The sequence below is a fragment of the Crocodylus porosus genome, unplaced genomic scaffold (assembly GCF_001723895.1).
Source record: "Crocodylus porosus isolate Cpor-Errol unplaced genomic scaffold, CroPor_comp1, whole genome shotgun sequence".
In the NCBI taxonomy this organism is placed as follows: domain Eukaryota; kingdom Metazoa; phylum Chordata; order Crocodylia; family Crocodylidae; genus Crocodylus; species Crocodylus porosus.
In genome coordinates, this window is record NW_017728913.1 from 7,674,214 (window position 1) to 7,690,367 (window position 16,154).

The 16,154-nt window shown below is 38.9% G+C and overlaps 1 protein-coding gene across 2 annotated transcripts; it reads left to right on the forward strand.

The window, feature by feature from the left end:
• Positions 1-1,091: 1,091 nt before the first annotated feature.
• TMEM184C (transmembrane protein 184C) lies at positions 1,092-15,716 on the forward strand. 2 transcript variants are annotated; one of them, XM_019534444.1, is made up of 10 exons: positions 1,385-1,417; positions 1,523-1,559; positions 2,137-2,222; positions 5,957-6,162; positions 7,105-7,179; positions 9,313-9,406; positions 11,218-11,330; positions 13,129-13,228; positions 13,754-13,925; positions 15,217-15,716. In XM_019534444.1, the coding sequence occupies exons 4-10, from the start codon at positions 6,041-6,043 to the stop codon at positions 15,504-15,506; spliced, it is 966 nt and encodes a 321-aa protein (XP_019389989.1). In that variant the 5' UTR covers positions 1,385-1,417; positions 1,523-1,559; positions 2,137-2,222; positions 5,957-6,040; the 3' UTR covers positions 15,507-15,716. The 2 variants fall into 2 exon arrangements, with proteins under 2 accessions (XP_019389988.1, XP_019389989.1); XM_019534443.1 differs by lacking the exon at positions 2,137-2,222 and having other exon boundaries at positions 1,092-1,417.
• Positions 15,717-16,154: the final 438 nt, after the last annotated feature.

Consider the following 16,154-nt stretch of genomic DNA (forward strand, 5'->3'; position numbering starts at 1 on the left):
TGTCGCTTGCCTTGGCTGGACCTCCCCAGTGATGTGTGTGACTGCGTGCATGTGTCCACAAATAGCTGGGCTGGTCTGAAGCCAGGTAGAAGGGACACTTGCTCTCCCCAGCCCCTCTCATTTAGCCGTAAAGGTGCAAGAGCTTTCATGAACCCACGTTCACTCTGTCTGATGGGCACAGGGAGCCTTTGGCATGATGTTGGTGCCTTCTTGGCCCCTGCCACATGTTACAGCTATTATGCAATGAACCGACTCATGCTGTAAATATAGATGGGCCACTTGGGCAAGGTAATGATCATACCAGTAACTGGTCGCCCATACCCTAAATGTAGACCAGCTGCATGTACCAAGTAATTATCACAGGATAAAAGTGACTCTCCAACTATAAAAAGAGCCAACCAGCTTCAAACTCTACAGCTGGTTTCTATCCAGCTTTCACTGAAACATGTATGTAGCAGAGCAAAGGCCTGTTAGTTCTCCGTTTGTTCCTGGCAGGTCTCCAATCCTGTGATGGCTTTGAACTCCATAAGGATCATCAGTTCCTCATCAAACTTTACTTTTTTGCTTGCAATAGATAAATTAATTTTGATAGCTATCCTAAGTACTTCCCATAATGAGAGACAGTCAGCCATGCTGGTCTGAAATCAGAAAGGCAGGGGGATTGCCACCTTCCTGGCTAACTGTCAGAGGTGTGTGGCATGAGCCTGAGCTCACTTCAGCATCTTATGAAGTAAGCTCAGCCTCTCTGGAGTTGACTCAGAAGGTGCCAATCTACCCCACTTCCCCATAGTGTTAACTTCAGTATTTCATTTAAAAAATTTTAAAGTTTAATTCTTACTTCCCTTACTAATAAAAATGTTGCCCTTCCTTCCTTCTGTCCTTTCTTCCAACTTAATTCCCTGTGCTGATTGTCTTGCATTTCACTCAGTTTGATTGGGCAAGTTTTACATCATGGGTCTCATGGATTAGCATTGTTCTGTGTAAATGCAGAGCAGAAGTGAGGAAATAGGGATTAGGAAAAATGGTACAGTATTTTGCAAAATTCTTAACTTTTTATTTAAAAAGTGAAACAACTCCTCACACTACCACCCTTAAGTGTAAAGAATTTAAATTGTACCAAATACTCTTTGCCAGCTCTGGTAGGGTTTGTGTGTAATTATTGCACCGCATTGTAAAATGACAGAGCGGGACTTATTCTCATGGACTTGAAATTAGGTTGGAGAAGTTCACCCTTTCGTGTTCAGTGACTAATGCTGGAAGCTTGTGTTCTTCTTTTCCCATGTAAGGTTGGAATTCATACCAAGGCATGGTTTATTGCTGGGATCTTTTTACTGATGACTATACCAATATCTCTCTGGGGAATATTGCAACATTTAGTTCATTATACCCAACCTGAATTGCAGAAACCAATAATAAGGTAACTTTTTTATATTGTATCTGTCATGCAGATATTAAATTTCACCCAGGGTAAAAAAAAAAATATTTCCAGTAACTTGAAATTTTTTTTTTCATGTCATAACAGAATTCTGTGGATGGTACCGATTTACAGTTTGGATAGCGTAAGTATATTCTTTCACTAATTTACCAGTTCACTGAAAATAATATATTTTTGCTTGTTTTCTGGCTTTGGAAATGAATGTCATACTTTACAAAAAAAATGGCTCCAGAACTATACGTACAATCCTGGCCATAGAACTGAAAGCTCTTGTTTGAATTGCTTCTCATGCTCCTACTCAAGGGATGTATCAATAGTGTAGCTGCTAATGGTGGGACTTCTTAATAATGGTATCTGTTACAGTGTTTCAAACCCTTCTTAGCCTGTTGTCTTAGGACAGGCCTAAGGGTTTTCTCTGTTTCTTTCATTTTTAAAATAACAAATGGGCTTAGAAACCTAAAATTGAAGTGACTTATCCAGCCTCTTCAAAGAATCTGCTTTAATGACATTTATTGTTTAATTTTTGTCTCTATTTAAAGAAATAAGTTTTATATTGATGTACAGGAATTACTGAGTTCAGGAAAGTCTCAGAATTCAAGAGATGTATATTCTCAAAAGAAGAATGCAGAAGGACAAGATATATATGTAAGGTGTCTGACTTGCATTGGTCACAGTGTATGTTCTGTATCTTTCACTCCAAGAACTTACATGCGTACAAACAATGAGCTCCAAGTCTTGCCCTTCCAGAACACTATGAAGACAAACCTGTGAGTTCTGAAAGCCCAGGGTCAGTGAGTACTGTTTGATCACTTTTCTTCCCTGAGGAGACAGGGGCTGATGCAGGCCCAAGATCCCACTGAAAGTATCTTTTGCTTTTCCTGGAGTGAAAGCACAACTTTCAGTATAAAAGATTTTGTATTCATCTCTTAATGCTAGATGCAGGAGAAACCCCCAGGTGCTGGCCTCTGTTTGTTTTGGGGGTACCCATTGCATCTGAAGCCTTCCTTCCAGATAGGAAAAAAAAAAAAGGCTTCTACTAGGAAAGCCAAACAAATGAGAACATGGGTCTCATGTCCGCCATTAAGGCAATGGGATGCTTATTTTTACATTTTAAGACTTTTATCACAAATCTTCCTTGTTCTTGTGGGGGGAAAATAATTATCAGTACTCTAGATACGTAATGTGAATAAATTCCAGGAAGCCATCTAGTTACTGAAGTGCTTTTATCTCAAGTGGGAGAGGCTTCTAGGTTATTCACCTAGTAAGAGTATAGTCTTAATTTCATCTCTAGTTCACTTTCTACTTCACTTGAAGCTTTACAGCTTGTTCTGTTTTGTTCAGTGAAAGCTTGTTTGACAGCCATTTCCACTCATAAAAGTATACATACAAAGAGTAATAAAACTGTATGTACTCATGATGCAGTAAAAAGGTAATCGGTTTCTCTCCACTAGTTGAAGATCCAAACATAACATGGGATTTTACCCAGTTTGTGAAGCTTGTCTTCAAACCTCTAGTGCACATTTGGTGTTTCATCTATCTAGGCACCATTCCTTGTACTGATGAGTCTCTGCCAGAAGAGTGATCATATGGCATGCTCTCGTCATCAAAGGAACAATCTCTAAATTAAATTCTTCCCCACAGTGATAAGTGAGGGTGTGCACAGATGTAAAGTTTGAAATGTTTCTAAGTATAAAGGACTTGTAAATGCTTAAGAAAAGATTTTCAACTAGCAATAATCGCACCTCGGATTAACCTCATTGGCTACGATACTGCCACTGCGCAAAGATAGAAGACAAACGCTTTATTCCCCTTTCAGTAGAGATTAAATCACATTCTACAAGGGCAAAGCCACTTCCGTGGCATGCCCATGGTGCAGTCTTGTTTTAGAGATGGCAGAGTTGCAACCTAAAGCTCTGATGCCTAATGCTGTATCAAAGTATTATTAGCTCTAATGTGCAGATCAGATTCTCTCAGAATCATCATCCTTCCTGCGTTTAGGTCTCATAGAATAGTTTGGTAAGCTACTTAATAAAGAAATGAAGGTTACTTGACTGAGGTGGATATTGTACATTCTAAACTCATCTTCCCCTCTTCCTTAACATCATCATTTCCAAATTTTAGTTTGTATGGGATCAGTGAAGGAAAAGGTGGCATGGTAGCATGCTATAGAGCTCTTTTCCTTTATGATTGTAAAAGACACAGATTTAAAGGTGTTGTTCTTCAGTAAGGTCAGTGTTTCTTCAGTCTTTCTTTGTTTTATAATAAGACATGACATATCTGTGACATGCCCTGACCCTGGATGCAGCCAGGCATGACTTTGAAACACACTGCTGGAGTGTTCTCACACCTTCAGGAGTGCTCTTCAGCTCCAAACCGTTCTGCTGTGTGTGCTGCTTGAACACTGAGAACAGACTGAGATGCTCCAAAGGTCACCTCCATAACCTATGGCAACTCAGCTTCACCTGCCTTACCAAAATTTCACCAGGTCTCAGCAGAGGGGATGTTGCCAGCCAGAAGAATCACACCTTTGACCATGTAGCCAGAAAAGATGGATCCCCTTCTTTGGAGAAGTGGTCTGCCTGTATGGTCAGATACTCTGAAATCACTCTTACCTTGACAATAAGTAAGTTATGAAATATAAGAGAGAGATTCACTATAAAAACAAAATCAAACATCAGAAGTCTGTAACCATATGCTGAGATACAGTCAAGGAATAATAATAAACAAGCAACAAGATATCAGAATAATAATCTGATTTTTTTAAGAATGCAGGTTCTACTCAGCTCAACAGGTTAAGTAGCCCGCGTTTCCAGTCTTTCCATCAGGGCCTCCTGTCAGATAGGATACAATGCCCACTGGCTAAAGGAGCCCAGTGTTCCCTGTGCTGGGGAAAACTGGAGACAAACCAGAGCTCTCTTGGCAAGGCTTAAGTATAGTTTCTTAGCTGGCTATTTACATACATTATCCATTAGATTCTGGGGAGCCTCTGCTATGCACATAACTTCCTGCTCCGCAAGAATGTATCTTTCTTAGACTTAGACTGTTTGTAACAATACATTCTCTGCTTTAGATCTTTTTCAAGCTCTTGTAAAGAACAGCCTTTGAATAGAAAGCAGTTAAGAAAAAGTCAGCCGAAACACAAAGGTTTGACATAAATGATAGCAATATGTGCATGTGAATCATTAATCTTAACTGAATACAGGTAACTTTTGCTTAAAATGGTGACCAACTTAAACCACCTAAGTTGACTGTTAATGCTATTATGAATGGGCCTATGGAAACAGGCTGGTAGCAAGTTCATGGAAAAGTTGAGAGTAAAACCAAAATTTGTATATAGGTTTAACTCATTCTTAAAATACAGCTGCTCTGTTTCTTCAACCCATGTCTTCAGTTGCTTTAAAACTTCTGAACATTTTAAGTCACAGATCTCTTTCCCCCTTGCCAAAAACGTTTTTAATGTTTTCTCCTTTTCAGTAAATCTTGGAGTAACTCCAAGTTAATCCCTGTTTGGGATTGTTTGAAGGTTACTCTTTCTATTTAGCAGATAAGAACCTGATTGTATGTGAATATACTTCACATTTTAAACCTGTGCAACTTTTAAAAAAAGAGCTCAAACCCTAAAACAAGTAGGAATAAAATGAGCTTCACTATGAAGTGTTTATATTTTCTGGGGCTGGGCTGTTATTCATCATCAGGCCCTGCAGATAAATGGTGTTGGGCCAGTCCACAGGACAGACTGGCGTGTGGGTCCAGTTTGTGGGACCTGGACTTCACTCACTGTGCACACCCTGGACCAGCCCTCCATGCTGCATGGGGTTGATCCAGTGTGTACTGTATGCAGTGTGCGTATCTGCTGAGACCCATAGGCTGGACTGCAGACTGGATGATAGGGCTCCACAGGCTGGATCTGGCCCATAGGCTATAACTGACACCTCTGTCTTTGGGGAAAATAGTTCTTTATTTGATAACAGCTATGAGCCTTTGATAGCTGTACTTCATTCATATACTGAGAATAGTGCTGTTAGCAAGTAGAGTGTAGCTAAACTGCTTTGAGAATGCATGCTTTTATACACAACTTATTTCTCCAGACCAATTTGGCCACTCTTTCCAGATGTTCAAGGGAAGCCCTACCACATTGGTTTAATGAAAATGAGTATCACAGACCTCTAAATGTCATTTAGGTGTGAAATTTGAAATTGTGACTGAAATGTTGGTTAGCAGCATGGGTTTTCTTTGTCTGTTTGACCAGCCAAAAAGCTTTGGGTTATGGAATTTAAAAGTGCAGTCTTTACTTCTGTCACTTTGTATAATAATACTATATAGTTTTAAATACTTCTGATACGCTATTGCTCTTACGTTTATACAATATGAAATACCTGCATGTAAAAAATGTAAAAAGTAAAAGTGGTACTCTGTTTTCTGTATGCCTGGCATATACAGTCTGTGGAAATCACTCAAGAAGAGTACAGTACAGCTTGCTTTGAATGCAATTGCTTTCAGTGACTCTATCTTTTCTTACAGTGGATAGCTTTGAAATATCCCAACATTGCAATATATGTGGATACCTGTAGAGAATGCTATGAAGCTTATGTCATCTATAACTTCATGGTATTCCTTTCAAATTATCTAACCAACCGCTATCCAAACCTGGTATTAATCATAGAAGCCAAAGATCAGCAAAAACACCTACCTCCCCTCTGTTGCTGTCCATCATGGGCTATGGGAGAGTAAGTATATTCTTGCATCTTAAACTTAATGTTTAGTGCTGTGCATCTTGATACAAAGCACGCTGTTGTTCATAGCCTTGATGATCAGGGAGCATTGATTATATTGTTGAATATAAGTCAGCTTATAGTGCCTAAACAGTACAGAGGGTTTTGTTCACTACTGGCTGAAACAGTGATTGTGGAAAGTATTTTTGCTTCTTATAAAGCATCACAGAAGCATCAAACTAAGTTGGGGAAGGAAACTAACAGACTTGTATGACTTGAAGGGGGATGGTTTATTTTCCTAACAAAATAGGAAGCAATACATTTCTCTTGAATTTGTACCTTCCCCCTCCTGTTTCCCAGTTTTACCCTTGCACGAGGGGCCAAATCCTTTTGCTATAGCTTTACTAATGTAGCATAGCCCTGCTGACTTCATTTTAATGGCTAAAATGAGTAAAGTGAAAAATGTGTAGCCTTGAGACCACTAACTGGTCACGTTCCTATGTTCTTAATCTGAGGAGCAGTCAGTCTAGTCTTTGTCTTGTGAGGGTAATAATTTGGAAGTTAATATGTTTTCAGAATGACCCTGGCTCATGACTAAGAAATCCAAAGTATGCGTCTGTTCACATCTTTAATGAATAGGTCTTCAAGCACTGCAGAAATAGAACTTTGTTATGCTGCAGAATGGTCAGAAATGTTTTGTAGCTGAATGAATGGAAGCGTTGAATATTTCTTTTTGTATTTCTGTATTTTGTGGAGTCGTGCAGATCAGTTTGCTGTGGTGTAATATTTAAACATCACATGTAATGCTGTATCATACAAGCTAGTTACCAAACAACATTCTAGAAGTAGATTAACTTGAAACAATTAATTTAGGGAAATGCTGAAGGCAAGAATTTTTCTCAAGTTGTTTTTTTCCCCTATGTTAAGTGCATTTATGTCCTTTTCTTCTTTCTGCAGAGTTTTATTATTTAGATGTAAATTAGGTGTTTTGCAGTACACTGTGGTCAGACCATTTACCACCATTATTGCTTTGTAAGTATACCCACAGAAAACTAATGTGTTTAAAATATAATGTTTGCATTCTGCTGGAAAGATGTTATGGTTTTTTTTCCTTCATATTTGAATTAATGCAGTTTAAAAGCAATTTTTATATTTGCCAAGGCAGCTTTTATTTACCTCAGCCTGTGACCACTTTGTGCCTCCTAATCACCATTTCCAGAGCTGGGAGTATGTAACTTCTGTCACAGGGTTGGGGGGAATTAGTTTAAACTGATTGTTCTGAGGGAAGGAAGGACATTTTTTTAAATTCAGTGATCTTGATATCTTAATAGCTATATATGTAGTTTTCAGTAGCTAAAAATGTTAATATTAGATTACAAATGGTTAAATCAGTTTCACATGGTAATATTTCAATTGAAATAGTCTATCATGGAGCAAAAAAACTTACCATAAAGGAATTTTTCATGCATCTTTTGGAAACATATATGATTAGTGGCCTGTTGGGAGGCCCAGTCTTGTCTTCCTGCTCCTGTCTGGAAAGTAGAAATGTTAGGATATACTACTTGAGGCTCAAACTTTTCAACAAACCTTTGACTAATTTAGCTCCTTTCATGTCTGGCTAGTCTTAAAGAAGGATTTTTTGGTGATACCTTTGGATCAGCTATCGGGTTGGGATTGACTTAGCCAAACTTTTGGGTACCAAAAACCATTCCTTGGGTCATTGAAGAAAAAGCAGGCACAACCTAGGCTATATAGCAGGTTGAAGAAAAGCCTGAGTGAAACTCCATATATATGAATAAAAATAGGCTGTAAAAGACCTTGTCTGCAAGTTGATAGAAGGGAGGACTGCGGTAGAAAAAAATCACCTGGCAAGTGGAAGAGCAAGACCATCCAAGAGGATTGTTTTCACCTGGAGTGCGCAGGCATCAGATAAATTATAATGGGCCATGTTTGTGTTAAATCCCTGGTTCTTAGTGTTCAGTAAACTGATTAATTTTGGTTCCCAGCCCTATCTTTTGAAGATTTCTTAGATGTTTCCCTTTGAGTATGAGGACTAAGAGGCCAGAAAGTGGGTGTTTTCATGAGAAATGTTCTCCCACCTGTGTTCTAGTGTCCCTGTCCTCTTATCTTTTTTTCTGTGATCATGTTGGTGCATAGTTTTTTTTGTCTAGTATCACCCACATAGTTTCTGTGAGGGTATTTGGTGTCCTGGATCAGGTATACCATATTCTGGGGTAGAACTGTGGATTCTGATGGCTTCATTGTGAGGGATGTTGATTTTTGTGGAAGTAGAGATGAGTTGATAGGTCTTCCATTTTTTGTTAAAGAACGTTTTGTCTCATTTGGTGCCTGTTGATCAGTGAGGAGTTTGTTTCTGATCATGAGCTGAGCAAGGCTGGAGGGCTGCCTGAAAGCCAGGAGTTAGGAGAAATATTCTGAGCCCCCAAGGTCTGGTCCTTTTCAAGAATAGGCTGAAATTGTTTGATCTTCTTATCAGTTCTAGCATGGTATTGCAAATGATAACCCAAGGGTGTTTTGTCAGTGGGAGTTTTCTTGTAGATTGCTGTGGGTTACTTGAATTGCTTTTACAAAGATACAGTCTATTTATCCAGCAAGAACACTTTAAAAGAGAGAGGCAGTTTTCAGATTGGCAAACTGGATGCCCCAGGTATTCTCCTTGGAGCAGATGCAGTGGCATCTGAGGGCCTGATTTAAGATAACAGCTTTTTTGGATTGAAGGTTTTGTGGGTGTAAGTGTGGTGGTCCGTGGGTTTTGTTGAGCAGCCTTAGACTGAGAAATCTCTCAAGAATGCAACTCTTTCAGTTTATACTTTGTTTATATTTGAAAGGCTGTCTGGCCCCTTTATAGTGGTAAAACTGCATTTTATTACTGATGAAAACTTAACATTTCAGAAATGAGGGTTTATGTTTCCTTGTTCACCCCAAAGATTTCATTGAATTTTTCAGACCATAGCACTAGCATAAATTTCACTACAACATGCATGTTTCTGAAGGCTATAATTCTTGTACAGACCCTTAGCAATGCTAATGATCTTGAAACTTGAAAATAAATTCCAGGGTCTAGATGTTCTGTGGCAGAAAGATATGCCAGTTCCTTTAGAACAGAAGATTGATTGATGTGGTTAATCCTTAACTTTCTTTCAGAGTCTGTGAATTGGTTGGAGTGTATGATGAAGGAAACTTCAGTTTCAAAAATGCTTGGACATACTTGGTTATATTCAACAACATGTCCCAACTTGTAAGTATCCAGATGTACCTTTTGATATTTTTGTTGATGTCCAGATTAAAAATGTTGCTACATAATTAAATCTAGATATTTACATATTTCATTATGATTAACATTTCGGCTTGAACTGAGAAGAATTGAAGGGCTTTCTATTTAATACTATGTTGTTTAGATTTTAAGGTGATCTTACATATATACTGATCCCTTATTTTCTAGGTCAGCATTAGGAAAAAGAACTTTTTCTTGACTATAAATTGATGACTATGGATGAAGTTTTTGAATTGCTTTTGCTCTTACAGAGTCCCAAAGGAGAATCAAGTAATCAAGAAAAAGGATTCAAAGGATTAAATGCACTAAAATATTATAACAATAATAAAAATACTACTACTACTACTACTACTAATTAAAATACTAAAATTTAAACCGCATGAAAAAATTTCTGACTTGATATTTTTTCATGTACAAAAGTCAGGACCACAGGAAGCCCAATTTATAAGTCGAACCGCTTGTAGAATATTGAAATTTTGGAGGAAGAAAGATACAGATTTACAGTGAGAAATATGGTGTTATAACCTGCCATTTCTAAATCACTAATTCCGTCCGCATCTGCATAGTGACTGCATGTTGTTAACACTTGTTTGATCTTGGAGGTATATGTGAAATGACTTGGACTCTCTCTGGCTCTCATCCCAAATATTGTCAATTAATACCAAATGTGGCAGTCTTTTCAGCATACTTCTCAAAGGCCATAGCCTGAAGGGACATGATACTGATCTGTATATAATCTCTACAAATGCATAATCCATGTTAAGTCTTAGTGTATTGGTGGTTTAAAGCAGGGGTGGTCAACCTACAGCATGCATCACAGTTGGCACATGCAGCCTGTGTCTGATCATGGATACTACAGGTAAGACAGGAGCAGAAGGCAGAGCTGGAGACTGGCCAGGGAGCACAGAGAATGGAGCAAAAAGCAGAGTGGCAGATAGAGAGGAAGTGGATGGGAGTGGCACTTGGAGAGGACGTGGGCTAATTTGCCAGAAAGGTTGGGTCCAACTAGATTAAAGGAAGGGAAATGGGTGTGGTAGCTTCTTATCTTGTGTCTTACTTTGGACAGATAATTTAGGTGTCTCGGGTTGTTGATGTGACATGTTTCACAAACCAAAAAGCGATTGCTCTAAAACGGCAGTCGGTAACTTCTGAGGGCCAGAATGACCTAGCTCAGGTTTGAGGTAGGTGGACACTAGGATCCATAGGCTGATGCCCCTGCCATAGTACTTTAGAAGCATTGCTGAAGCTCTGTGTCTGCAGGCTGGATGCAGTGGCTCTGCTTGCCCTAGGTTGCTGGCCCCTGCTCATAGTCTTCCTTTATTTTATCCCTATTAGAATGACTCTAACCAGAAATGTGTAGTGGAGTGATTATCAGATTTTTCAGACTCAAGGACTCCTTGTTAAATTCAAGGCACCTCTCAGAAAATGCTCACTCTTTTCTGACTAGGGAAGAATAGTACAGCAGTTTTTCTGTTGAAAAGAACTCAGAAAGACCACTACAGGTCAGAATGTTTTTAATGCAAAGGATACCTATTTGAAATATCTAGGCTTATCTTGAGTCACATTTGCACACCTGTAATACTACACCAGTGCTACTATGCATGGCACCCTTGAAAGGATCTCAAGGCACCCCAAGATTGAGAATCACCGGTGTCTGTATTGCGTTACTTGCATTTTGCAGTAAGATTCTACAGAAACAATCTGATCCTTTTAAATGCCCCACCTGCCAAAATGAATAAGGATTTAAAAGGCTTAAAAACTTTGTTTTCTTCCAGTTTGCTATGTATTGCCTGGTCCTGTTTTATAAAGTACTACGTGAGGAGCTGAATCCCATCCGACCTGTTGGCAAGTTTCTTTGCGTGAAGATGGTGGTTTTTGTTTCCTTTTGGTAAGTAAAACATTAACACGATGGTTGTTCCAGGGATTATCATGGAAGAAAAAGGCTGTCTGTCACAAATGTCAGAAAACCCCTCCTGAAACCCTGTCATTGCTGGTAGAGGATTTTGAGAAAAAGGGTTTCACTGGCACGTTATCGGTCCAGACTTGCCTAGGAGACCTTTCAAATTAGTGACCTTTCAAAAATTTGAAAAGAAAAATAATTGCAAGGAAAAATTCCAAAACATAGCATGGGAGATGCTTCAAGATGAGTTAAGTTTTTATTAATGAAATTTCATATTCTAAAGTTTTCCTCCAACTTTGTATCCTAATTAAGGTCAGTGTAATTATTTCTTGGTCCTGTAAGGTCATTTTCAGTCTCTTCCTATCACAAAGCAGTGTGATTTAGTGGACAGAGTACTGAACTGGGCTTCTGGAAAGCAGGATGGATAAAAAGTAATGTTTTTGTTTATAATTTAAAACATTAGATTTTTTTATTTAAATCAGATTTTTCTGACTTAATTGTATTTTTATTTCTTTAAGCTGCTTTAAAAAAAGACAACCTATATAAAGATAGTTTTAATTTAAGATACGTTAGAGCTCAAGGTTATCATTTTGGAATAGGGATTATAACTTCTAATTATATGCTATATGGGACAATATAGTCATGTAACCTTTTTTAGAAAAGTTTTGTAAATAGGTCACAAGCAGCCATGGACTATATCGGGGGCCCCGTCTTAGAGTTCCCAGATTCTCCTCTATAAATTAGTAAAGAAAACCACTCTACCCCATGGGACTCAGTGCTCAGTCTAGAAGATCCCATTAAGGATCTCTGTGATGCTGGATTTCTGTCTCAAGACATAACATCCTTGTTAATAGCAGTATGTGGAGATGAGAGAGAACAGACCTGATTTATTTACCTATCAGACTTGTTGTCTCTCTGCAAGCTGGTGTACAGAGTCAAGCCCTTGCCTCTCTCTAAAAGCTGAAGTTTCAAGAAGGTAAATGAATATAGAATTGTTGGGGGTGGAAGAGATCTGGGCAAAGAGAAGTCTGGAGATAAATGCAAGGTAGGGGTAGTAGAAACAAAATAAAAACATTTTGAGCAGACTATTCCAGAAGTCTTGAGGGATAAGATTCTGAATATAGCCTCCCCATTGATATGAGATCTAGTGAGGGAATGGTATGGCAGAAGAGAAAACCTACCATGGCAGCAGGCTTGCCAGGCTGTACAAAAGACCCTGTTTGGGAATATTTTAATGAAGATTTATCCTACAACAACAATGCACTTTTTGTAGAAAACAGTGATTTTTAAATTGAGGCTTCCTGACGGGTGACTTAAATTACAATTTAAATCCTGATTTAAATTGGTTTGATTTAAATCCATCCTGCTAGAAAACTACTCTATTCTACTTGAATTTGGGTGAATTGCTGTTTTGTGTCTATTCCCACATTTTTCTTGTCTAATTTATATTGTACAGTTTTTTAAAGGGAGTATTTGTATAGCATTTGATTTACGTTAATGTTGACCTTTTTCTCTAAAAGAACTGTAAAAATTGCAATCCACTTATATGCAGAGAAAACCAGAAATGGGATGCCCACTGTTGCATCCAGCTTTTCATTTGGCGCTTGTAGAATCATAATGTGTTAATGTAAAATACAGTCATACTTAGAAAAGCTATTTTCCCTAAAATTGAACCTGAAAAGGTGAGTCTACTTGTAATCAAAACAACATGATAATGGGGATCCTACCTTTGGTTGGGGCCTTCAGGTGCTACTATAGTACCAGTAATAAGTAATCATTTTTATAGGCAGGCTGCACTTATTGCTGTGTTGGTGAAAGTTGGTGTTATTTCTGAGAAACACACCTGGGAATGGCAAAGTGTGGAAGCTGTGGCCACAGGCCTGCAGGTAAGTACAGCAGTTCTTGCTAAAAGGAATATGGTAATGGGTTAAAGAGATTTTAGTGCAGGCTGTTATAAATGAGACTCTGTAACTGACTTTCCAACTGAAGTGTTGTGATTGCACGCTCATTATTGGATAGTATAAATGGTCTGTTTTATGTGAGAGAGAAAAATAAGAATATTTTGAAGCTAAGTAGCATAGAGCTCCTGGAGATGAAACAAATATTTGTGTTTCTTCTTGGAATAATTGCTTAAAGGATTTCTCATTGGAAGCAGAGATCTAGTAGTGAGTCAGGATGCTGAGGCAGAGTGCTTATTCAGTATGTAATAAGTGTAGACCTTGGAGGAAGTTGTTAAGAACATGCAAAGTGCTGTTTAATGCACAAGTAACTGGTATGAGGGCCCTGAAGGCTCTGTTCTTCAGAGCTGAGGGAGTTCTAGCTGGTCTTATGCTGGAAGTAGAGCACCAGGAATGTAGGTTTTGTCATGGCGATACCCCTGGAGAAATGTATAATTGCATCTCTTGTTGCAGGATTTCATTATCTGTGTGGAGATGTTCTTGGCAGCTATTGCACATCACTACAGTTTTTCCTATAAACCTTATGTACAAGAAGCTGAAGAAGGGTCATGCTTTGATTCTTTTCTTGCAATGTGGGATATTTCTGATCTTAGGGCAGACATATCTGAACAGGTTCGAAATGTTGGTAAGTTTTCACCAGGGCATACAGTTTAAGGGCTATTTATCTGCATCTATTTTGGTTTTATGCTGTTACCTATAACTCTAGGTTGCAAGAGCTTCCATATATTACTGATAGCAACAGTAAATCCCTATAATACAGTGGTTCTTAACCTCTTCAGGGTCAGGGCACCCCTCCACCTCTTCTTCGAATGTGGTGGCACCCACATTGAGAACTACTGTTTGTGCTGCTTTAACTTATCTCCGATGCAGCAAATTTTCTTTACATCAGTCCAATATTGGATTGGTACTGATATATCGGTGCACCTCTAACCTATTTACTGATGTTTTATGTCTTATCTGAAGTTGTTAACCTGTTTCCAGTATTTGTTACTTAATCTGTAAAGCTGGTAAATATTAAGATCAGTTTAATATGATATACTAAATATTTACAAAATACCTAGCACATGGTTGGAAATAAGATGAAGCATAGGACTAGGATTGAGAGAGACCTAGGCAAATAGGGGGATTGGACCTAAATAAATCTTGTGAAGTCCTGCACTTAAGATGGAACAGTCCCATGCACCAGTACAGGCTGTGTGCTGACTGGCTGGGCAGCAGTTCTGCAGAAAAAGACCTGGGGGTTACAGTACACAAGAAGCTGAATATGAACCAGCGGCATGCCCTTGTTGCCAAGAAGACCAACAGCATTCTGGGCTGCATTAGTAGAGCGTCACTAGCAGATCAAAGGAAGAATCTCTTTCCCTGTATCTGGCACTGGCGAGGCCACATCTGGAGTAATGTATCCAGTTTTGGGCCTCCCACTACAGAAAAGATGTAGACAAATTGGAGAGTGCAGCAGAGGGCAATAAAAAAATGGTTAGAGGCTGGGGCACATGATTTCTCAGGAGAGGAGGAGGGAACTAGATTTGTTTTGTGTAGAGGAAAGAAGACTGAGAGAAGATGTAATAGTAGCTTTCAGCTACTTGAAGGATGGTTCCAAAGCGGATGGGGCTAGACTGTTCTCAGTGATGACAGGAGGAGCAACTTCCCTTGCTGCCAGTATTGCAACAAGGAAAGTTTAGGTTAGATATCAGGAAAAGCTTTTTCACTATGAAAGTAGTTAAACACTGGGACAGTTTACCCAGTAAGGTTGTGGAATCTCAATCCTTGGATGTTTTTAGGACCTGGGATGCTATAGTTGGGGAGGGTCATGCCTTGAGCAGGAAACTGGGCTAGGTGACATCCAAAGTCCATTCCAACTCTCATTTTCTGTGATTCTATGAATAATACTTGATTTTAATTTGGCACAACTTTAGGAAGGACAGTTTTGGGCCAGCCAAGGAAAATGTTTTTTACTGAGGATCATGAACAAAATGAACATACAAGTTTGCTGTCATCTTCTACTCAAGACCCAATTTCAGATGCTGCTTCTATGCCATCTTCACCCATGGGTCACTACCAGGGGTTTGGACACACTGTGACACCTCTGACTACACCTACAGCTATGCTATCTGATGGCATTTATAACACAATTACTGCTGAAGAGAATGAGGATTTCCCTGTTACTGAATACAGTACAGCAGAGAAGCCTTTAGACAAAAGTTAAGCCTATCTCCACTTGTGTGCTAAGGAATTTGAATCCTTTCCTGCCATGTTTTGTGATATAGACCATTGTATGTGGAAATAGTGTCAGTGGTTGGGACAAACTGCAGCAGAGCACATGGTTTGGAATCTCGGGTCTAAATACTGAATCTATAACTGATTTGAGGCCATTGTACTACCTTAATATAAAACACACGCAGTTTGAAATGTCTCTGTACATAAGAAGCAACTCCTTAGAGTGCTGAAGTATTTAAAAGGCTCTTTAGTGGATATGAAAGACAGTATTGTACTGAAATTAAACTGACATTAATTCAAAAGAAGTCTAAAAACAAGGACTCTGTTTTTCACATGCATGGAATGTAGGTAGTGCTAATAAGAAGGTTTAAGAATGTAATTGCACAAATGAATAATGCTGACTTCTGTTAGTTTCTTTCCTGTAAAATAGGCACCCAAGAAAGGTGGGGGGGGGTCATGGGGGGAAGATTACTACCCCTCCACCCCCTCCTTTCTCTTTTACATAAATGTATACAACTAAAACCCTTTCATGAAGACATACCCTGTTTCCAGTGCAGAGTGCTGATCTGGCTGAGCATCAGCCTGAGGCCCCTGCAAAGCTTATCTGCTCCCTATGAACTCAGGACCCAAAACTCCC

Coding starts and splice junctions, on each gene's coding strand:
- TMEM184C (XM_019534443.1), top strand. CDS start 1,251: ATGCTGGAAGCTTGTGTTCTTCTTTTCCCATGTAAGGTTGGAATTCAT. Junction 1,418..1,522: donor TTGCAGAAACCAATAATAAG/GTAACTTTTTTA, acceptor ATGTCATAACAG/AATTCTGTGGATGGTACCGA. Junction 13,229..13,753: donor CTGTGGCCACAGGCCTGCAG/GTAAGTACAGCA, acceptor CTCTTGTTGCAG/GATTTCATTATCTGTGTGGA.